The following is a 24,541-nucleotide window of genomic DNA, read 5'->3' as shown; positions in this document are numbered from 1 at the left end:
GTCCATGCTTCTCCACGAATCGTGCATCAATGAAATTATGTGTGGCACCTGTGTCCAATAATGTAATAACCTTCTGCCCATCCAAAACTCCCCGAAGTTTGAAAGATCCCTCTCTCTGGATACTAGACAGTCGTGCTTCCTGTAAATGTAGCTCTGTTCCCTGCTGTTGCCCTACACTGTCTATCTCCTGCTCTCCCTCTGCTTCATCAGGATCTTCATCATGATGTTCTGAACTATCTGAATCTGAGCCTTCATAATAAGCCCGAATTGCTCGATTGGCCTTCCCTTTTGGCCTCATAGGACAGTCATGGCCATACTCATACGGGCCTTTGCAATAGAAGCATAGCTTCTTCCTACGCAAGTCATTAAGTGTCTCCTTGTCCAACCTCTTACTTTCCTCCTTAGGTAGTTGTGCCTCTCTATGAAAGGGTTTCCTGTCCCTATCTTTTCCTGAAGGGAAACTCTTTGCCTAGAATTTATTTTTAGAAGCTGAAGAGGAATCCATGTCATGAGCTTTCTTAATGGCTTCCTGCAAAGTGGGAGGGTTGAGAGCTTTAATCCACCCTCTCAACGAATCAACTAGCCCATCCATAAATAAAACCAATAGCCTCCGTTCAGATACATCTGTTACTAACACTGCAAGTTTCTGAAACTCTGAAATGTATGTTTCCAATGATCCCCATTGTTTAAGCTGAGCTAACTCATTGAAATGGAGTTCTGGATCCTTCTTATCAAAACGTTCAATCAGTCTCTCCGTAAACACCACATATGAGGTAATGTGTGCATGACCCATAGTGATCATACCATGATGCCACCACTCGTGTGCTAACCCATCCAGGTGAATTGCTGCATACTTAATAGCTTCTTCCTCAGACATAGGGTTCAATTGAAAGTATGTGTCAAGTTTTTGAACCCAAGCTCTTGCTGTAGACTTCCCCGAGCCATCAAAATATGGTAACTGAAGTTTCCCTACTTTCTTTCGTAGCTCATAGCTCTGAGTCCTGTCATGTCCACGGGGCATATGCTTCATCCGCACATCCATATACTCTCTAAAGTTGATTGCAGCTGTAAAATCTGGACCTCCTGCTTCCCAATCTCTCCTCAGCTGATCCTGTATGTCAGTGATCTGGGGTTCTGGTACTGGCTGCTCTGGAGCTCTAGGAAGGAACGTGGGAATCATAGGTCTCGAACTCACTGTCCTAGCTTGCTGGGGTGTATGACCGAAATTGTTCCCAATTTGTTCGCCTCCATTATGTATCCCATCCTGATTAATCCCATTCTGATTAATACCATTCTGATTATTTCCTCCACCTATGTTAGCGTTCAACCCCATTTGACGAGCCATCATCTGCATCATAAGCTCCATTCTCTGATTCTGTTCCTGTGCTCTTTGTTCGGCTAATTGTTGTCCCTGTGCCAAGGTGTCTAATAACTGTAAAAATCTTTCCTCTTGCTGATCTGGACCGGCATTCCCGCCTCTATCCATATTGTAGTCATAGTCTTGATCAAAGAATACCTCCCCTATGTCTGTATGACTGGATTCTATGTCCACCTGTACAGATGAGCTAGACTGTTCGCTCTGCAGGTCTGAAATCCTATCTTGTCTTGCTTTGGTATTGCGAAAATTATAAAGCCTCTGTCGCATGCTCATAAATGTTCTGATTTTAGTGTTTTGACATTTCGTCAAACACTTTCCCTTCTATCCAGCTATTCCAAATTCCCTATAAGACCTCCACAGGATGGCAGGACTTATAGCTCTAATACCACTATAATGACCCTTACTATAAAGGCCACTGAAACCCTCAAACTGGACTTAGGAATTTTGTCAAACAATTGGCATGTAACCGAATAAGGCTGCAATATTACTAATTGTTGTACAACGAAACCTCAATATATGATGCCAATAATGTATGAACAACAATTCCAGATTATAACACTACCAATCTAAGAGATAGATGACAATATGAAACTCAAATATGAAGTCCAATGCAATTCTGATTTTATGACAGCAAATAGAACTGATTACAATGAGAGACTGTCACAACTATGCACTTCTAATACATCAAGCTCTTGACAATGCAATGTTATGACATGAACAATAACCCAGTTCAGATTTGGAATGCAAATGACAAAACTTTTACAACAGTTATTAATGACTGGAAATAACTATTTATGCAATGACAGTGCTGACTGTTCTAATCCTTAACATGCAATATTTTGGCAATCAATATTTTGTGCACCTGGAATAGCTCCAATTTTGCCGGATATGAATGCTGGATTAATGCCACACGAAGACCTCACAATCTGCCCCAAACTGACTCACAAAATTGCTGCTGCTGTACGGCCTGGTACGGCTGCTAGATAAAAATATTGCAGCGTTTTTTGTAATGCACTTTTTATAATAAAGTAATTTTATAAAATAAAAAGTGCAACTCAACTTAAAATTATAACATGTAGGCCCCAATAACACATAATAATAAAATATAACCTCTTAACACTTCTTCAAGAGCAAGATATGACCATCTGATCCGCAGAATTGACTCTCTCTCCACACCATTTGCCTACGAGAGTCTGGAATAGGCAAATCCATGATCAATGCCATGTCGAACTAAAGAGGGGACATTACAGAATCAGTAACTTAGTAAAAAAGAAAAAAAATCCAACTTAAATTATGGCTCTATACAAATCTTTTTGTATAGGCACAAGACTAACTTCGTGAATACATACAGAAGAGATGAAGTTAAATGAATTCAAGTATTTTCCCTCACTATGCTTTCCTCAAATAATTTTTTCTCGTGTAGGTCATAGGTGATAAAGGAATCATTCTCTTCTTACAAATTAAGCATCAAGTAAGGATAGAGTGAGAAAGGTTGTACTCAGAATTAGTTATTAAACGACCTTTGCAAATATGTACATCACAAAAGATATAATGTTTAATGAAGTTCAAAAATTTTCAAAACTTATTTTCACTTGAAACTCTTGTTTGATGATCTCATAGGCCAAGCAGGCGAATAATGTGGTTTTCTTGAAATTTCATGTTTCACATTAGGTTAAAGTTGAGAATTTGCCTTTGTCAACATCTACAAAAGACACAATGTTTATTGAAATCAAGCATTTTCCCTAGTTTGTGTTGAAACTATTTTTGCAATAGAAAGTTCAACTTTGAATTGTTCAAAGTTGGTCTTTCTTTCAAAAAAATTCCCAAGGTTGATAAAACATACCTTGGAAATCAACCAGTCAAATATTGATTGACTTCCCACTGTGCTTTGGCCTATGCAGCAGCAGAAGTCAATGTCCATAGCTGAAAATAGTCAACAAGCATTGAAAGAGTAACACAACAAAAGATTTGTCTTAAAAACTTGATAAATATAACAATGGTGTACAAGATATAGATGATCAATATTCAACAGCATTTATTGGTTGAGTTTGATATCAGCTAAGGAAAATATTCAGAGAAGCACCCAAAAAGTCTGATGTGCATCTTCTATTGAAATATAAGTCTTGGCATGGCTGACAAAAGTCAATCCCTATAAGAAAATATCAGACCGCAAAAAAAAAAAAGATCGTCTTACATTGAGGCAAAGAATAAAATGAGATGCCCTGCAGCTCAAGCATACTGCAATATGTGGCTAGAAGCAAACACTATCCTAACTACCATCAAAAACTGTGATCTACTGAATCCGTCAAGGTATGCCCCTCTTTTCTCACCAATACTTCCCTTCAGGACAGATGTCCAATCATAGTGCATATGAATTCTAGCAATCATGTTGTACAGTAAATGGTAAATACACATTGCCGAAAAATATATTTGATTGGTAATATCAACACCAAAAAAATTCCGATGGAGATATTGAAAGGAGATCATCAATTTGATCTTATCCATTTGGTAGCAAACAATGTCTTTGTAAATCTTGAATATTCACAAGGGCCGTTTCATGGATAAACATGAGGAAAGGGAAATGACAGATTACTATAAAGCTAAATCGATTTGTAATTTCAGAAAAATGTTTAAACAATAAAGAAAATTTTCATAGCACAGCACTATAATGATCACATTGCACCTTTAAAAGTATGTACATAAGCAACATAATCTCCATGCAGACACTGGGATAAGAATTATATGTCTACCGGACATCTCCAAATGTAATTGTGTAGTAAGGTCAAATACAGCCCAAGAACAGTCAAAAGTCAATTGCCACAGAGAACAGTGAAATTTAAGTAGGTGAGGCGAATTTGCAGTGATGATAAATCCTAAATCACCATTGCCTACATTAAATTTGATAGTAGATAAAACATATTTTACAAGAGTCAAAGGTTTGTGATGCATCTACCTGCCATGATGTTAGACCCACGGAGCCAAATCTCTCCTCTTTGATTAGGAGGAAGAGGCTTCCCCATTTCTAGGGTAGTGATTTTTGCTTCAATGCCTGAAACTAATGTCCCTGAAGACCCAAAGTGGCCTTTTCTTTCCCTGGGCGTCATTGTTGCAATGCCACAAGTTTCGGTTAGACCATAGCCCTGTTTGAAAGAAGACATTTTTATTTAGGCTTACAGATTTCACTGATTTCAGACTTATTTTTTATGCTTTTTTCAGTTATCCTCCAAAAACACCAAGGTAATGAAAAACAAACTAGTTCGCAGAAATATAGATATTAAGATCTGTAGACAAGCATTTTAGCATCAAACAAAGTTACCTAAAGCACCAGTGCAAATGTGGATGCAGGTCCCAGTATTTATAATTTGAGAATTGAACAAGATGCATATTTTGATGCATACATAAGAAACTAACATGCATATAGTCCAATGTCTGTTCCCATAATTGGCAGTCATCTTCAATATTGACCAGGCATTTGATTTACGCAACTTATTGGGGAGTTCCCGAATGGATGCAATTGACAACCAGTTACCATTAATTTAGAAAAGATAAAGACAATCTATGAAATGAATTTTCATCTGTGATCACTTCCTACATGAATTGGATATGGAGATTCATTCAAATTTTATCAGTTTCAAAGATGGAATGATCTGCTCATACAAATTTTCACAAATAAGAAAGCCTACCAAGAGACACATCCCTGAGGTGCAGGGATGCCTCAGGGATGTCTCCTGGCCATCCCCTTTCTGCAGAAAAGTTTAGGAAATGTCCCCTGTAACTGCTTCAAGCTTCACGCCAGGTATGTTTAGTAATCTGACTGTCCCAAGCATGGTTCAAAGTCCCAACGCATAGCTCAATTTTATATTAAAGGAAAACCCCTTTTTTGGTAATTTCAAAGTGGGACCCCATGTCCCAACTCATCCTAAAAGAGGAATAGGGGTTCACTTTGTTTCATTTCAAGATTTACTTGTGAAAAAAACAAGAAGAGCAGCAGGGTTTGAAGAAAGAACAACTTTATTTTAGCTGGGTTTGAAGGAACAGCTGCCAAAAAGATTGAATCCAGACTGGGACTACAATTCCTTCAAAGAGGTAACTGATTTATTCTTTTTTTTTTTCAAAAGAATTCAGAGTTTGAAGCATGAACTGACTGGTTTTTTCTTTCATTTTTCATTTTACAGTTGCATTAAATCTCAAAAAGCCTATGTGAGTAACAATGAGAATGATAGCAGTAGTGAAAATGAAGTGGATGAAATTGAAACAAATACAACTGCAAATATTGAAGGTGGAAGTGGATGGCAAGGAAAAAATATCTCAGTGCCCTTCATAGTTCTTAGAAAAATATGCAAAGGGCCCGTTTAACAAAAGAATTAATCTTCTCCAAATTGTTACAACTATGGATAAAGAAGAAAAAAGTTCAAGGTGGCATAGGGTTTGGTTTTGTCACATTTGCAAGGAGTTTGTCACTTTTTGGATGTTACAAGCCATGGGGTTAAAGTTTGTTCAAAAATAAATAAGAATGAGAAGATAGAGGCTCATAGATTGTACAATGAGGTAAAAAAAGAGGAAATAAGATGTGACAATGCTGGTACATTCTTTTGCAAGCGCACAATCATCTATGCCTATTCCATCCACAATTGGTATTAGTGATATTGCCACAATAGAGAAGTAGATTAATGGTTGTGAGAAGCTAGAGATGGTTTAATCTATGTTTAATGTGCAAGCACAAGATGCAACAAAGTCTTCCATTGCCAATTTTTCGACTCATGGCATCCTATTTCATGTGGCGTGTTTCTCTTGTTTCAAACAAATGATCAAAGATGTAGCCTCCATCGATCCTGCATTTGTAACCCCTAGAGATCATAAGCTAAAAACTACTTATTGCAACCTTGTCACACCATAATCCCATTGAAAATGGGTACCCCCTCTTTTCGCCTAGTGCTAGAGCAGTTTTCCTAGGTCGTCTTAGCCTTAGATTTAGAGACAAATTAGATCCCCAATGTCTAGAGTTAAGTTTTATCCTGCATTTGTATACCCTCGAGAGCATAAGCTATAAACTACCTATTGCAACATTATCACACCATCATCCCATTGCAAATGTGTGCCCCCTCTTTTTGCCTGTTGGTAGAGTAGTTGTCCCTTGTGGTCTTAGGTTTAGAGACAAATTAGATCCCTAGTGTTTAGAGTTAAGTTTTGGGAAGCATGATCTACTCGTGGATTTGAGCCTTGAAGTGTGAAGAGGAGATAGATCAAGCAATTTGAGACTAAAAATATAAGGAGGAAAATGGCAAGCAATGTCAAGGGTGATGGCCATAAAATTTGTGATGAGGAACAAATCCGAATGGCATCAATGTGGAGGGTAAAGAAAAAATCTTAGATGAAGGTTCTCATATTCAAAGGGTTCCAATTTGATTTAGAGTCAAGGCAGGAACAAATGAATGAAAGAGAGATTGAGAAATTCAAGGATTGTGAACGTGGCAAGAAAAGTGACATGAGAATGCACAAATTTCGAGTGTGGAAAGTGGAAAAATGTGAATTTCAACATTCAGATTGGGGACGAATCTCACTAAAATCAAAGGTACGGGAGACCACCAAAGGCATATTTCTATGGGAAATAATCAAGAAAACTTATGTTTTGTTGAAGGAGTAATGAGATGACTAATCAAGGTCTCTTCCTTTTGGGGTAATCCTGACAACAGGTCGGATTCCAACTTGGTCTCGGGATTCCAAATCCTAACATACCCTAAATTCTACCCTTCTCCTATGCCAAAATCCTGGCAGCCTTCATTATTCTGCCAAGTCTAGGGGCCAATCAAGGCAAAATTTCAACTCTAAGTTTAAGATGATCAAAATGAAGACGAGAAATGAAATCAATCGAAGTCTTTAAGGTAACTGATATGAAATTGAAGATATATATGGATTGAAGACAAAAATGGATTGAAAATCAGATGTTGATGAACTTTTAGTCATTTGAGGATGCAAATCATAATCAAAAACATGAAAATGAGCCTTGAAAGTGTAAAGATTCTGCAAATTCTGTAACCTTTGAATCAGACTTCTATTTCAGTCTTTGATTGCTAAGAATGGTTTTTCTAATAATCTGAATATAGAGGAAGTTTGACACCTATATTTATAATCAGAACTTTTGTACTTCTTCAATGTTGATGCAGGAAAGAATAATCTACTTTGATATGATATAGACTGAGAATATCTCTGATTTATAAATTGGATATAGATGCTTGAAGGAGCAGACTGAATTGTGTTTGTGTGTCCTTCAAAACTACATCACCATCCCTCTAAATATCTAGACCAAAAGACGTCACCCTCAAAGGGCATGTCCCTTTCCTTAGTCGACTTTATTATGCCTTCTCATGAATCGGCGATTTCAAGTTTAATTATGATCAGTCACTAACACATTGTGTTAGGTTAGTGTTAATACCAAGTTAATCTGGAAAGTTGCCGCCTCATTATAGGAAAGCAAGGAGTGTATATAAAGCCATTCGTAGACAATTAGAGTGAGAAGATTAAATGCGATCTGCACTTCCAGACTTGAAGATTATCAAGTTATATACTTAACACTCCCTCTTAACCTAATAATCATACAGAGAGATATTATATCTAGCAACATTAATACAGATGTATAAGCAAGAATTAATACTCTGTATCTGTCTGAATCTTCTTAGTATGTGATATTGTAGAACACATAATACAAGGTCATATTACTAAACCTATGATATGACAAATCACTACTACTAGTGATAAGATACAGGATAAATCTAAAGAGTAATTTAATTTCTTCATTTATCCAAATTGTGACTCATAGAAACTGGTATTTATATCACAACGAGATCCTAAGTTTAAGATCTACTAGAATACAGGATAAACCAGGAGAATACTATAATTCTTCCTTTATCCAAATTGTGACTCATAGACATAGCAATGTCTACATCACAATATAATCTTGAACTCATCTAGATCTTACAGTAGAACTCTACTGTTTTAGCACATTATCTAAGAGATCGTCATCTCTCATAATGCCTTTTATACAAGTGTTCATTATTTTAGAGATCATCACCTCTTTAAATAATAAATACAAATGGTGGAGCCCATAACAGTCAATAGCCTGACAAAATGTAATTATTTTATTAATAATCAAAAGAGTACAAATGGATCACAACTCAACCATACCAAGTCTCCTCCTGAAGTGTTCTATCTTCAATCTAGATAGAGGTTTGGTGAGTATGTCTGTTGTCTGATCTACAGTGCAAATGTATTCCAATTTTACAGAATTCCTGTCTACCATATCTCTTACATAATGATAAAGAATTTCAATATGCTTGGACCTGTCATAGAAAACTGGATTCACTAAGAGCTTGATGGAACTCTAATTATCACAATGAATAATCGTAGGATTCATGGCTTGCCCAAATAGTCCCACAAGTAACTTCCTCAGCCAGATTGCTTTTTGAGAGGCCATCGCTACTGCAATGTATTCGGCTTCTATGGAGCTCTGAGCTACTAAAGACTACTTTCTGCATATCCAAGATATCATCGCTCATCCTAAACTGAAACAGCATCCTAAAGTACTTTTCCTATCTTTAGCACTTCCACCCCAATCTGAAACAGTGAATCCATGTAAGTCTAAAGCAACTTTCTCGTATTTGAGTCCAAAATTAAGAGTGCCTTATAAGTATCTCATAATGTGTTTAACCGCAACTAGGTGAATCTCCTTTGGTTCATACATAAACTGACTTAAGGCATTAACTGCATAGCAAATATCCGGTCTTGTATTTACTAAGTACATAAGGGACCCAATCATTTGTCTGTAGAGAGTAGAATCTATGGAAGATGATTCTATTGCTGCTTCCTTAAGTTTATGTAGATTAGTCTCCGTTGGATAAGACATACGTTTGCAATTCCACATGTCAAATCTCTTTAAAATGTTTGATGTATACTTCCCTTGATTAAGTATGATACTGTCAGAATTCTGCAGTACTTCCAGTCCTAGGAAGTAACGGAGTCCCAAATCGGAGTCCCAAATCCTTCATCTCGAATTCTCTTGTTAGATCTTTCTTGCATTGATCTATGAGATGATCATCACCTGTTATTAGTAAATCATCAACATACAGTATTAGAATTACCATATCATTTTTATCTCTTTTATAATATAAATTTGGATCGGCTTCATTATTGGAGAATCCTAAGCCAATGAAATACTTATCAATTCTTTCATACCAGGCCCTGGGAACTTATTTAAGCCCATAGAGAGCTTTCTTGAGCTTGGAAACAAAATTGTTAGGATCATGAATTTCAAAACCTTCAAGTTCCTCCAAATATACTTCTGAAATCTTTCCATTAGGAATATTGTTTTTACATCCATTTGATGTGCCTTCCATCCCTTTGATGCGGCAATTGCTAAGACTGCTCTTACGGAGGTATATCTGGCAATAGGAGCTAAGGTTTCTTCATAATCAATCCCTTCTTTCTGAAAAAATCCTCTGGCTACAAATCTGGCTTTATACTTCTCAATACTACCGTCAGCAACATGTTTTATTTTAAATATCCACTTGGAAGAAACAACAGATTTTCCTTTAGGTCTTGGAACAATTTTCCAAACATCATTTTTCATAATAGATTGGTATTCTTCTGTCATAGCTTCTTTCCAAACTCTATGTTTAATAGCATCAGAAGGATTGGTTGGTTCTATTTTGGATAAATCACTCATATTTGTTGTATAACTAGAGAATCTTTTAGGCCTTTTGCTTTCTCTGACTATTCCGGAAGGTGCAGCAAAGTCTTGAGCTCCTTCAACTGTTTTAATGGCCCGAAGTGGTCTTTTCTCTAAATTTTCAAGATTCATATTTTGAATTTCATATTCGATTTCTTTTAAGTTCTCCCTCTGGGACCCAAATTCACTATTTCTTTCAGAACTAGAGAAAGAAGAAGGTTCATCAAAACGTATGGCTCTTTTGAATGCAAGATCTTCAAAGATTACATCCCTACTAAGTTCAATACTTTTTTGTTCAAGTATGAAAATCCTATATGCCTTAGATGTTTCACTATACCCTACAAAAATGTCTTTCCTCCCAGAGGGTTCTAACTTGGTTCTCTTTTCTTTTGGAACATGGATATATACAGGACACCAAAAATTCTAAGATGACTCATATTGGGTTTTACTTTAGTAAATACTTCTTCAGGAGTTTTATCTTTAAGATAGGAGTGAGGGCTTCTATTTTGAATATATACAGCAGTACATAAGGCTTCTGCCCAACGATAATATTCTAGATTTTGATCAAAAATCATAGCTCTAGCAACTTCTATAATTGTCCTATTCTTTCTTTCTGCGACCCCATTTTGTTCTGGATTATACAGAACAGTGTACTCCCTCTTAATCCCTAATTCTTTACAAAACCTTTTAAACAAGTCTGAGGTATATTCTCCTCCATTATCAGTTCTAAGGGTTTTAATTTTATGTCCTAAAAAGTTTTCAGTAAATGTTTTGAATTCTTTAAATCTCTGAAGGATTTCTTCTAATTCTTTGCATTTTAAAAAATAAATCCATGTTTTCCTAGAGAAGTCATCTATGAACAAGATATAATACCAAAATCCTCCAAGAGAAGGAACAAACATAGGTCCACATAAATCTGAATGAATTAATTCTAGTACATTATTCGTTTTCTTAGTACAATAATGAAAGGGACTTTTGGTGTTCTTACCCAGAGCACACCCTTTGCAAATACTTGGGTGGTCTTTATTTAGTTTAGGAAATCCAGTAACAATCTTCTCCATAGTTGATAAAGTTTAGAAATTTAGATGCCCTAATCTTCTGTGCCATATTTCATTTATATCTGCAACTTCATGAACTAGGGTTTGAATAGATCAACTAAATTTTGTATTCAATTCATATAAATATCCTTTTCTCTAACCAATTAACTTTGTTTTCTTGATGGAGGAGTTCTTAGCCCAAGTTAATACTTTGTCATCCACGAATGCAACATTATGGCCATCATCTTCAAGTGTTGTAATTGAGATTAGGTTTCTTTCAATTTCTGGTACATAGAGTACACCTTTAAGAAGAAAAGTATTTTCTGATTTTAGTTTCAAAGTACAATTCCCAATTCTTTCAACGGAGTGTGCTGAATTATCGCCAATGGTAACTTCACCGTTAACCTTCTCTGATAACGAGTCTAGTGTTTCTTTGTATCTTGTTATATGTCTAGAATATCCAATATCAATTACCCATGCTTTATTTGAAATTTCATTTGATAGTGAGGAATACAAAACACAGTTCTCAGGATCATAAGTATCTTCTTCTCTAATAACATTTGTACAGTTTGCTTGTTGTTTGAAATTTTCTACACAATTAGATCTGTAGTGTCCAAATTTTTCACATTTGAAACACTTTATTTTAGATAGATCTTTCTTGGGTTTTCCGTTATTTTGATTTCCCTTTTTGAAATGCTTCTTCTTGCCCTTATAGGAGTTTGTATTAAGAACATGAAGTTCTTCATCTTCTGCTTTCGGTTTCCCTCCTTTCTTTAGTTTTCTAAATTCCTCTTGAAGACAATCGTTCTTGAGTCTGTTGAAGTCCAAAAGATTATCTCTAACACTTATTCCTTGTGCAAATGTCTCCCATGAATCTAGCAATCCATCTATAGCCATAAGCGTTAATTCTGTGTCACTAACGGTGGTTCCTATGCTTGATAGTTCATCTCTAATGCCGGCAACTCTTAGGAAGTAAGAATTTATCAATTCTCCTTTCTTTATCTGAATGTGATTCAGTTGCCTCTTTAGTGCGAGAACCCTATTTGCATTGTTTACTTCATATGCATTTCGTAATGCATTCATCAAATCAAAGGCAATTGATGTTTTGTAAGCATAGGTACGATATCATTTTTTACTCCACCTAAGATGATTTGAATAGCTTTTCTATTTCCCCTGCTCCATATAGATTTGTGAGCTTCAACTGGAGGTTGTTTGGATGCTCCATCAACAAATTGTTTTACATCGTTCTCTTCAAGAATCATCATGATTCTGAATTTCCAAGCATCAAAGTGCTCTTTCCCACCAAACCTATCCTCGGGTCTGATTGTGTATGCCATTGAAGATAGAAGATAGTTGCTAGATATGTATGGAATCTGATAATTGAATTTTGCAGAGCCTAGGTTCGACTACCAGAGCTCTAATACCATGTAAAGATTCTGCAAATTTTGTACCCTTTGAATCAGACTTCTATTTCAGTCTTTGATTGCTAAGAATGGTTGTTCTAATAATCTGAATATAGAGGAAGTTTGACACCTATATTTATAATCAGAACTTCTGTACTTCTTCAATGTCAATGCAGGAAGGAATATTCTACTTTGATATGATATAGACTAAGAATATCTCTGATTTATAAATTGGATATAGATGCTTGAAGGAGCAGACTGAATTATGTTTGTGTGTCCTTCAAAACTGCATCACCATCCCTCTAAATATCTAGACCAAAAGACGTCACCCTCAAAGGTCATGTCCCTTTCCTTAGTCGACTTTATTATGCCTTCTCATGAATCGGCAATTTCAAGTTTAATTATGATCAGTCACTAACACATTGTGTTAGGTTAGTGTTAATACCAAGTTAATCTGGAAAGTTGCTGCCTCATAATAGAAAAGCAAGGAGTGTATATAAAGCCATTCGTAGACAATTAGAATGAGAAGATTAAATGCGATCTACACTTCCAGACCTGAAGATTATCAGGTTATATACTTAACAGAAAGTGATCTTGAAATGTGAAATGTGAATTGAAGGCTGAATTGACAAGATGGAAATCATGTGAAGGAAGGATAATCCTGACATGGGGGTAGAATTCGACCTCCTGTTAGGATTCCTAATACTGAGATCCCCCAAATCTCCACTCTAGTCTAGGCGAATTTTAAGGGGCTAAAGGGCAAAATTCTAATGCAAAATTGATGAAGAGGATGATGGGGTGGAGTTATAAGAAAAATCAAGGTGAAAATAATGATTTTGTAACTGCAGATCCATGTGAAAATCTAATAAAAATCAATCAAAATGAGAAAGGAATATCAGAATAAAAGGCGAAAGTTAGAAGATCCAAGTGAAATCAACGAAGTCCAAGGGGTTTACAAGTTCAAATGAATGAAAAGATAATCCCAAGAGGAGGTCAGGAATCCAACCACCTTTAAGTATTCTTAATCTTGAGAGGCCCTGAATTTCCGCCTTGCTTCCCTTGTAAAATCTCGAAAGCTCCAAAATCCCACCCAAGTATAAGGACCTTTCAATGAAAATTCTCAACTCCAAGTTGAATAAAATGGTGAAAAACGAAGATTTGAGGAAAACTCAATGAAGATTTGAAGAAAGAAGATCAAAATTTTGAACAGGATTGAAATTAAATGGAAATGGACTTCAATCAGCAGCAAATACAAATTGCTATCACAAAACTATGATAATCAACCTTTGGAGGAAAATTGGAAGCACGAAACAAAGGTTAGAAAGGCTATAAGGGTAGTTTGCAAGTCAAGATAAAATCAGAGATGATCCTGATATAGGGTCGGATTCCAACCCCTTGTCAGGATTCACAATATCGACATGGATCAAATATCTGCCTTAGCATTATGGTGTGGTAAGTTTTGGCTAGCTGACTAGACATCAAAGAACTCAAAGATATATAAATATAATCCCCAGAAGGCATGGTTCTTGGTGGAGTTCTTGACTGTACTGTAGTTATCTGGTATAAGGATATAAAAAGGTCACCTGAAGAAATACAGCATTAGGGATGTTTGTGGCACACTCCTCCATAGTATCCCCCCCCAATGGTGCAGCTCCAGAGATAACCTCTTTGAGAGAAGATAGATCATATTGTGCCACAATATCCTTATGCTTTGCAAGTGCAATCATTATGGGTGGCACTATTGGCAAGTTGGTTATCTTGTACTCTTGAATGACCTTTAGCATCCATACAAAATCATATCTACCCATAGAAACAACGGTATTCCCTCTTTGAAGCTGAGCAGCCATTACATTTACCAGGCCATATGCATGAAACATGGGAAGAACAGCCAACCAAGTCAAATGCCTTTCACCTCTGGCTTCTTGGTCACTGCAAATCATCAACGCACATGATATAAAATTCCTATGAGATAAAACTACTCCTTTGCTCGTTCCAGTGGTCCCAGAAGAATACAGCAGTGCAGCTATGTCTGTTTGCTTGAATCTAACCATAGGTGGAGCCTTCTGAAGTCCCATGGTTAACACTTCAGAAAAAAGTGTGATAGAGATGCCTGATTTAGGCATATTTAGATCATAAGATCCTATAATTACCACAGGCAAACCCAAATCCTTGACTTTATCCCAGAGCGCAGAGACTGTAATTATGAGCTTGGTCTTTGAGTCCCGCACTTGTTTTGAAACCTCGTCGGCCGTATACAATGGATTCACCGTAGTTGCCACTGCCCCAATCGAAAGTATTCCAAAGAAACATAGCGGGAAAAAAATAGAATTGGGAGCAAATATGAGTACAACATCTTGTTGCTTAATACCCAGTTGATGTAATCCACTGCCCACCTGATGCACTTTGTCTTTGAATTTCCCAAAACAGAGTTTTTCACCAGAATCGGCATCAACTAGTGCTAATTTGTGAGAGTAAGCTAATGAATCTCTAAATAGAAAAGAAACTATGTTTGTCTCATCTTCCTCTGGCAGTATCAATGGAGGACGAAGGGGCCTGAAAATTCCATCCTTCCCGTAACCAGCTTTCTCCATTCTGATTTAGTTAATCTTTTGTTCCCCAATGCTTACTACTGTAACTGGATTGTCCAACAAGATTACAGAAACTGTCAAAGTGTACGAATCGTTAGTGGGGTGTAACATCATCGAGAATAAGGAGAAAACCATCGTTGAAAACTATTATCGTCCGACCACGTTTCTGTTAGTCTTCCATACTGTCTCGATCCTGTTTTATTTCATTTGAAAATCTCTGGTTCCAGATGCTCATATTTCTAAAAATATTTCTACTTTATTTCTTTAAATTAGGATTATTGTTGAATTTACCTTTTCATTGAATTTAATAAAATCGAATTCATAAACTATTCTTTTAAAGATTTAATAAGATTGATTTTTTCCAGTATTTTAATTTAATATGTGTTAATGTCGCTTTGATGGGAGAAGTGGGTCGCTCTGTACATGACCAAAAAAAATTAACTAGCTTATATATATTTTTATATATATAAAAAAGTCTAGAGTTATCCTTCATAAATTGCCTCAGTGCAATAGGTGCCTCAAGAAAGATAACTCTTGGCTTTTTTATATTTACAAAAATATATAAGCTAGTTTTAGCCTTAGACATATTGAAACTCATTTCTGTTATAATTTAAAACAATATATATTTAAAAAGTTTAACATTTTTTTCCTATGGAATGTCATAGAATAATTTTTTCCATAATCTTTAATAAAATATAAATTCTTTTTTTTTTTTTCAATACAAAATTTCAATAATAAGCATGACAAATGCTCAACTATGAAATCAACCACATCTAATGTAACTTATATTTAATTTTTTTTTAAATGATTAATGAAATGAAATTACATATTATTTTTTCTCTCAAAAATTTTCTATTCAAAAAATTAAGAAAATTTGAGATTGTAAGAAGAAAATAATTAATTACTTTTGTTTAAAATATAAAATATATAAATTTTAATAAGTTTCTAAAATAAATTTGATTTGTTATAAGGTTTCTTGTTTCAATTTAGAAGTTACTAAACTTTATCTATTAAAAACTATTTAAATTATTTTTTATATGAATTATACAATATATTAAAAAAAGGACTAAGCATACACTTAAATGAACGTCAATTTTTTTTCAAATGTCAAATTGTTTACAACCAACGTTGCTTCCATTGTAGAAGCCTCTCGGCTTAATAAATATTTGTACTTGTCTTTTTGTCCTCGTGATCAAGACTTATCCTACCCAAATTTAATTTTTTTAATTCAAATGTGATTGACCTCCCACCTTTAATATTTTCATTTGGTTCCCAACTAAATTGAGTATGTGTACATGTTTGAAAACATAAATGATGCAATCCATTTAAATGTCATTTACGTACACCCACTTCAATTAATGCTCTAGAATGAACCTTTGTACAATCACTCTAAGAATATTTTCATGGCTTAAATTTGTTATAAATTTTAAAATCTAATGGAAGTAAAAGATCCTCATGATAAAAGAATTATATATATACATATATATATATATAGGAATTATATTAACTAATGTTGTTTAGGCAAATAAAGAATAGAGATGGGCAACTTATACATTATCATTTTTTTTTACTAGAAGGAAAAATATAGATTATACATAAGAGTCGTCAACCATGGTGATGTCTCTCAAAATCATAAGACATGTTCTTGCATATATTCAGGAAAAGATTAAGATTATAATCTTTAAAGACTAATAGCTATTAATAAATTGTATATAAATTATGCATAAGAGTTGTCAACCATGGTGATATCTCTCAAAATCATAAGACATGTTCTTACATATAGTCAAGAAAATATTATATTCTTTAAGGACTAATAGCTATTAATAAGATGTATTGACTCACTACTTTTTACTTTGAGAGTTAACTATTAATCTTTGTCTACCATGAGTTATCTAGCGTTATATATGTTTTATGTTGCATTTACACATTTTAATTACTAGTTCATAATTCAAATTAACTTGACTTTCTAATTAGTCAATGTAAAAAAAATTATTTACTTATATGAAATTAGTATTACTTTTTTTTGGAATTGAATAATGATAATTTCTTTTAGCAAAATGGTGCTTAAATATTTGTAACTTTTTTTAAATCTTTAAAAAGTTGTGAAAGTGGAGTCACCTTCTAATAGAGGTGCATTACAATAAAAGGGTTAAATGGCCAAATCTAAAAAATTGTTGTTGTCTATACTAAATTGAAACTATTGAGACTTGATATGTAAATCTTTCTTGGAGGATCTCAAGGTCATTTGATATTGAGGATTTTATTTTCTCCTCTTAAAATTGTGTTCACCCTCAATCTTTTGGATCAACCCTTAGCATCTAGATGATCAATCATTGACTATCACCACTGAATTTTCTTACAACACAGGAGAGCTTAGTGGAGCAAGATCCAACAAAGCATGAAGCTTTCACAAAGTTCGGGAGTTTTTCATAGAACCATCATCTAAGCAGACAATTGATGGAGTTGAGGAATGAGCACCAAAAGAAGGGAAGAAAGCCTTCGTGTGCACAATAGGAATGTGGAGTTGATTTGAGGCTTGAGAGGAGTTAGGGAAATGACGTAATGTTAAGGCCCAACTCCAACCCACCACAACGATTTTCATGATGAAGCCAAATTTTCCACAGATGTTATTTTTGACAATGGGTAATCTCTTGAGAAACTTGTCTTGCATCTCAAAGACAATGTTTTCATACTCATGAAACATGGGTCATCGAGTTTGACTCAAAATCACACAGTTAAATCCTGATATTCATATCACAATTTGACTAGCTGTGGAAATTATCTCCTACTTATCAATTGATGAGCTTAAGGGGCTTTCTAATGAATGGTTCATAAGGCACAACGCTTGGTGAAGGTTTTGCAAATGGGGTTGCAAGCTTTGGGTTTAACTATGGAGGAAACTCTGTAGTTAAGTGCGCTCAGGCTGGAGTAGTACTGGGATGGGTGACCTCCCGGGAAGTCCTGGTGCTTCACCCCTGTGAGCATCACCTAGATCCAATGAGTGCTAAGTGTTCCATTTATTCTCATGAGAGATGGATCATGTTGAATCACTACTCATGAAACATGGGTCATCGAGTTTGACTCAAAATCACACAATTAAATCCTGATATTCATATCACAATTTGACTAGCTGTGGAAATTATCTCCTACTTATCAATTGATGAGCTTAAGGGGCTTTCTAATGAATGGTTCATAAGGCACAACACTTGGTGAAGGTTTTGCAAATGGGGTTGCAAGCTTTGGGTTTAACTATGGAGGAAACTCTGTAGTTAAGCGCGCTCAGGCTGGAGTAGTACTAGGATGGGTGACCTCCCGGGAAGTCCCGGTGCTTCACCCCTGTGAGCATCACCTAGATCCAATGAGTGCTAAGTGTTCCATTTATTCTCATGAGAGATGGATCATGCTGAATCACTACTCATGAAACATGGGTCATCGAGTTTGACTCAAAATCACACAGTTAAATCCTGATATTCATATCACAATTTGACTAGCTGTGGAAATTATCTCCTACTTATCAATGTTTTCATAGTTTGCAAGTTGCCCAACTTCTAGTGTCCACCTTCAAAAGTATCTCCATAAAAGAGTGCCATAATTCAATTTCAACACACATTCAAGCACTAATACGAATGAATGAAAGAAAGATTTTAATAATGTCTTAGGAGGTTAAAGCATCCTATGAGAGAGCAACCTCTTCTATAGGAGAGAGTACCCATACTTGAACACATTCCAATGATTGAGATAGGAGTTGTTCATGTAATACTTGCACTTGTTGATTTAATATCTAATATTTTTGACAATATTCTACCAATAGTTGTGATTTGATGATGTGACCCTAAAACCTTAGTTAAAAGTGGGAGACTTGCCAAGTAAGTTGCTAGAATAAAAATGTAGGACTTTCAGAAACACATCATTAGGGTGCTCAACTATTGGGTCCTCTCTTATAGATCTCTTCTTCCACAATGTATTCCAATCACAAGGTTTATCATTTTGTCTAGTATAATTATGATAATAAATGATTTAGACAAAATAATTGTGATAATCAATGATTATCTTAGTAGTGTGTTGGTACTTCCTTAAGTCATTCCTAATGGCCTTTAGACAATCAAATTACCAAAATTGTAAAGGGAGATATGGTAATCACACCTAGAAATAAGTTTTAGTCATCTTGAGATTATTTTTAAGTCATTATTTGTGTTTTAATTATCAAAATAAATAATCAAGATTAATTAAATAAATATTAATATCATTACTAAAACCATTAGTGATGGATATGACCCCTAAAAGAGCTTCTAATAGTGATGGTGTTTTCAAATTGCTTTAATTTAGTACTACATGAGCATGATTTGAACATTATACCTCATCACTTATATTACTGGTCAATTTTTTGTTAAAAAGTACTCTTAAGTGTTTGTCAAAAACCACTTATAATGTTTATTGCATTAATGACACTCTAGACTATGACATAACATTTTTTATTGTTGATATTTTCCAACTCAAATCCTTATTTTACCATTGCTAAGTGCAATATATGATTCATTCTAAATGTCTTTGGAGTTTTTACTAGCAATCTTAGGATTGTAGTTTCTAGTGAATCCAAATTCAACCACTTTGCGAGTGGAGTTCGCTAGCTTACGTACCAATTAAAGACACTAAACAACTATAGATACCAACAACAAGTGGTGAATGGGTGAAAGTTGAAAGAAGCTGGCACTTCAAGAAACAAAAACAATATTCTTGAGTATAACTTTGTATAAATTTCCATTGTATTTATTGGGTGCCCAATAAAGAATAGACAATACTTGCAATCAAATAAAACTCAAAGTCAAGAAAATCAATTTGATATGCAATAACGAAACAAAAATTAATATTCCAACTATAAGACATAACAACAAAACACACTAGTTGGAAAGAAATGAATGCACTATGAGAACACGATGTATTACACATGCTTAAACATTAAGTAAAATAGTGTCCAAGAAGGCACACAAAAGGATGGAGAGTGGGAGCAATGAGAGAGGCAGGAGTTCAAAAAATAGGGTTTAAGTCGAAGGAGATCCTCAGGGACAATGTCGGAAGGGGAAGATTTGGTGAAGATGCTTAGGGCGAATGTGATTTGGTGTTTGATTCTTTCCTACACAGTCCTTGTTCTCTCGCTCTTTTGCAGATTTCTACTCCCTCCTAGTTGTGGCCAATAGGATGTTGAAATTTTTCAAAGAGCCCACTCTGGCGTCTAGTTGTGTTTGGTTAAAGGAAGCTTCCAAGTTCTAGAGTTTCTAGTCCCTAAATGTAATCTTGAGTTTCTTAGACCCATTCTTTTGGTTCACTTTTATGGGTACTCTTCTACTTCTTCCTTCGAAAGCTTCTATAGAGGTGAATCCTCCACTATTTTTTGAGGTTCCTTTCCACAACATTTTGGTGGGTTGGATGCTTTTTGTTGATGTATTTTGATGTCATATGTGGAGATGTTGATGTATTTTCAGGCTGAGGTTGATTGTGAGATAGAACGGTTGTCTCTTGCAATTAGTTTTTGGGGGAAGAGGAGTGGTTTCAGAAATACTTTTTTGGCGATGGCTCTTTCGCCAAGATTTCCTATAGAGGTGGGACCCCTTCAATTGAGATGGAGGGGGGATTTATTGGGGAAAGGTTTTGTTCTTCTAGAAAATCTATGTTGCCCATTATTGGGCGATTTGGGGTTCCATGTCAAAACCTTGCCTTTTAGTTGGCTTTTTCCTTTATTACTTTTTTATGAGACTAGCTTATCTTTGTAGATTCTGTCAAATATCTATTATGGTTTTGGGAGCCATTTTGAAATCCAAGCATTTGTGGGAGCTAAGGCGAAACTCAATTTGGTTCAAGGTGCCTCTCATAACTCCATATTTTTTGTTGACTCTTTGATGTTCAATCTTTCATGGAAGGCTCTGATGATGGTTGTAGGAACCATGTTAAAATCCAATATTATGTTTTGGGGAGCATGCAAAATCCCATGGATCTCTTCGCTTAGAAGATATGCTCTTTCATGTAAGGTTTTGGCCTCATGTGTTGGGTTCTTACGATTAGTTGGTGCTTTATATCCTATGTATTTTTTAGTTGTTATAGGTATTTTGGCTTTGTTTTGCTAGTGTGAAAAGCTCTGTCTATTGCAACTTCTCTTCTTAGTGGGGTTCTAGATCCCCCTCAAAATTTGATTGAATGGAATTTCGAGATCCCTTCAAATACTAATTTTTCCTTAATAAAAAACAAAACAACAAAACACTCTAGTCAAATTTCAAGTTCATTTCCTTATAAGCACATCATCCAACAATAAGACTTGATAACTAGCTCTCTTACTCTCACACTTCTAATGCAAAAACATGTTATAAGATGTTTATCCAAAAACCACAACTCATTATTAAAATTGATAGATGTGAAAGGTGATTGCCTAGCAAAAGGAATAAAACATGTCTAGGAAGTAGTCTATGAAATTTCAATTAAAATGACACCTTCTATAAGCCTCATGTTATAGTTCAAATATACAAGACCAAAACCATTAGACATAACTATTAATGTTTTTAAATAACTTAGGAGGAAGGGTTATATGTGACTTTACAAGAATAGGGCAACCATAGCTCATTATGCCCTCATCAAGACGTTTCAAACTATCTAGTTACACCACAATGCATAATAAATGTACCATGCACAAATAAATTTAATTTTGAGAGTTAAATTTTGAGAGCTTGCTACTAATAAAGGTGTGACATCTGTCAAGGTTTGTAACATTATTTTTTTTAAGACTACAAAAAATGCACCTATCAAAACTTGCGAGAAATGAACATATAAATCCACTGGGAAACCATTGTTGACATCCAAGAATAATGCTTGAAATAATTTGCACCCAATAAATACATAGTTGCCTCTACCTTATATGATTGGTTGATTTTCTAATAAATAGGTATATTGAGTTCAATAGACAGTCAACTTATGAGCAAGTTTAAACAATAGATCAATGCACAATTGCATGATGAATGATATTTAGAAATTGCTAATATATTTCCAAAAGAATGAGATTTTAAATGTAAAACAAGTGTGAAATAGTGGTGAGTATTTGTTTTCATAGCATTGTAATAATAGTAATATGTATAAAATGACAACACACACACAACGTTAATATTGTAACATTAGCAAAAAAAAAATACTAGCAATTGCACCTTACTATGCAATAAGTACATCGTAAGTTGTAGCTCGCTCCATTTTGCAAACATAACATGAACTTGTTCATAAACAATTTAACAAATAATTCATAAAATTAAGTCTACTTTATTATTTTTCAACCTTTCAAATTTGATTATTGATATACTAATCAAATAAAAATGCACATGTCACTTATAATTATAATTTGGTGATTTCTCTCAATAGATGTGGAGGAGTGGAAGAAGCCGAGATGTTTCATGGACAATCATGAAATACATCCTAACTACTCATTTTCATCATCCATTTTTAGATGCATTCACTGGCCGCAACTTTATCGAGTATGACTAAATAAACCATCCATTTTCATCTTCTTTAATGAGTATTCCCGGTTCATTTTATGTTTCAATACTACAAGGTAGCATCCTAGTGATATTAAAGATAAAAGATGTTAAAGAAAAACTAATTTTAAATGATAAAGAAATAAAATAAAATACACGAGAAAATGTAAACGCAAAAAGAATTGAAACATAAAATGAACTGGGAATCTTGAAGACCATTCTAGCCTCCAGATAGACTCCAATATTAAGGACTAATTCATAAACATGTACAAAATTTTAGATGCTATGTCTATCCTTTCACATTTTGCATTCATGTTTACCAGAGTTGTTTCAATTGAACCTCTTAACAAGATTAATGTATCTTCTATGGTTTGTTGCAATGTTCATAGCATGTTTCAAAGCTCCCATTTTTGGATAAGAAAGGAGGATGTTGATAAATGTTGAACAATCTAGTTTTACACCTGCCATTGTCTAAAGTTTCTTCAACAAATTAAAGGTGACCAATTTCTTTGTTTTTTTTCAGACATTCGAACAAATACTTCATGTGCCTTGTATATATGACAAAAGTCCTCTACTTATTATGGTTTGATGGATACACATACCTTGCTACAAATCTCCTATTCTGGCACAGGAAGGGAGGATGTTGGCAAAGTTCGTGGAATTTGGTTTTCCAAATGACAATTGCATTTGCATGAAAGTCTCTAAGGCCTTTTCATCAAGTCCATTTTGTGCATATCCTGCAACTATTGCAGTCTATGAGAGCAGATTTCTTTTAAGGCGTTGTCAATGGAAAATTGTTAACACAAACGGTGTAGAGTTTTAGCGTATTTGAAGTCCAAATACACAATGACGACTTGTTCTCTCATTCTGGCTTCACCCGTATTCGATCCTTCAGATATTTCCTAATCAAATATGTTGCCATAGCTATCACCGAGTATGGAAATTTTGCAAATTTAAGGAGAGTTACAACATCATTGACAACATTCACACAAAACCCAGCTACCCACAAATATTACGAAGCTTGGTCTAAACATGTTTCATGTCCTTGAATGTTACCATCTCATTATCATTTTCCTCTGCTACATTCTCACCCTTTTCCTCCACTTAATCGTATTTTACATCGCCACTTTTTGGTGAAAAGGAAAATTGTTTTTCAACACGATATCCATCTTGCCATTTTATTGCCTTTGAATTGAGTGGGCGAGTAGTAAAAGTAGAGTTCGGGTAAACAGGAAGGACAAAGTCCATACTGAAGATTTTGCCCGAGAAAACTCTCGATCAAAAACCACCCTTGTTGCTTCTCACTCGATGCATTGTCTTCTACTCCTTGAGATTTATTGCAGTGTTATGGGTTATGTTAAATCTTGTTCCTTACTTGAGTTGTCTTTTATATTATTTTGTTAGATATGTGTTGTTCATGCCTAATGGCACTTATGGTAGCAGAATTGTATGACTCCAAAGAGGATTTCTTTGTAATTGTGAAAGCAAGACATGTGGATCGAAGTTGAAGGCGTTGCAGGTGAAGGAAGCAACGCATCATGTTTATTGGGTAGTAGACAACAAGTAGACTTCTTCTTGCACTCGGTTATTCATGGACAAGTAGACTATTCGTGCCATCGAGTTCAAAATCTTTTAGTAACAAAAGAGGACGATTACTTGAATCAACATCATCTACTAACACATTATGGTCTTTGATTGTGAAAGGCATTATCAAAAGAAACGACAAATCATTCAGCGTAATAACTCTGAAAGGTTGTTTGTCATATCCCATGAAAATGAACAACCAGATTGTATTCAGTGGTTGTCCATGTCTATGGAAAAACATATGTCATTGATCGAACAAATCAGCTCGAGCAGTTCATATAGAGAACGCCTTCGACGTAATTAACTTTTATAATCAATTATACA

The 24,541-nt window shown here is 35.0% G+C and overlaps 1 protein-coding gene across 2 annotated transcripts in view; it reads right to left on the bottom strand.

Annotated features, from left to right (window-relative positions):
- LOC149543244 (putative CoA ligase CCL7) overlaps positions 1–24,541 on the bottom strand; it is a 105,934-nt gene that overhangs the window by 37,384 nt on the left and 44,009 nt on the right. The window contains exons 1-2 of one of the 2 annotated variants that reach the window (XM_089798093.1): positions 14,124–15,328; positions 4,332–4,518 (exon numbers count right to left, since the gene is read on the bottom strand). In XM_089798093.1, the coding sequence (XP_089654219.1) occupies positions 4,332–4,518; positions 14,124–15,131 (1,195 nt within the window). In that variant the 5' untranslated portion in view covers positions 15,132–15,328. Of the gene's footprint in view, positions 1–4,331; positions 4,519–14,123; positions 15,329–24,541 lie in introns of those variants that run through there. The other variant, XM_089798092.1, reaches the window with a different exon arrangement.

This window comes from Cupressus sempervirens, chromosome 8 (assembly GCF_028749045.1).
Source record: "Cupressus sempervirens isolate cs-2001-9-10 chromosome 8, ASM2874904v1, whole genome shotgun sequence".
NCBI lineage: Eukaryota > Viridiplantae > Streptophyta > Pinopsida > Cupressales > Cupressaceae > Cupressus > Cupressus sempervirens.
Note: the sequence above shows the minus strand (reverse complement) of the source record. Positions and strands in the feature narration are given on the sequence as shown.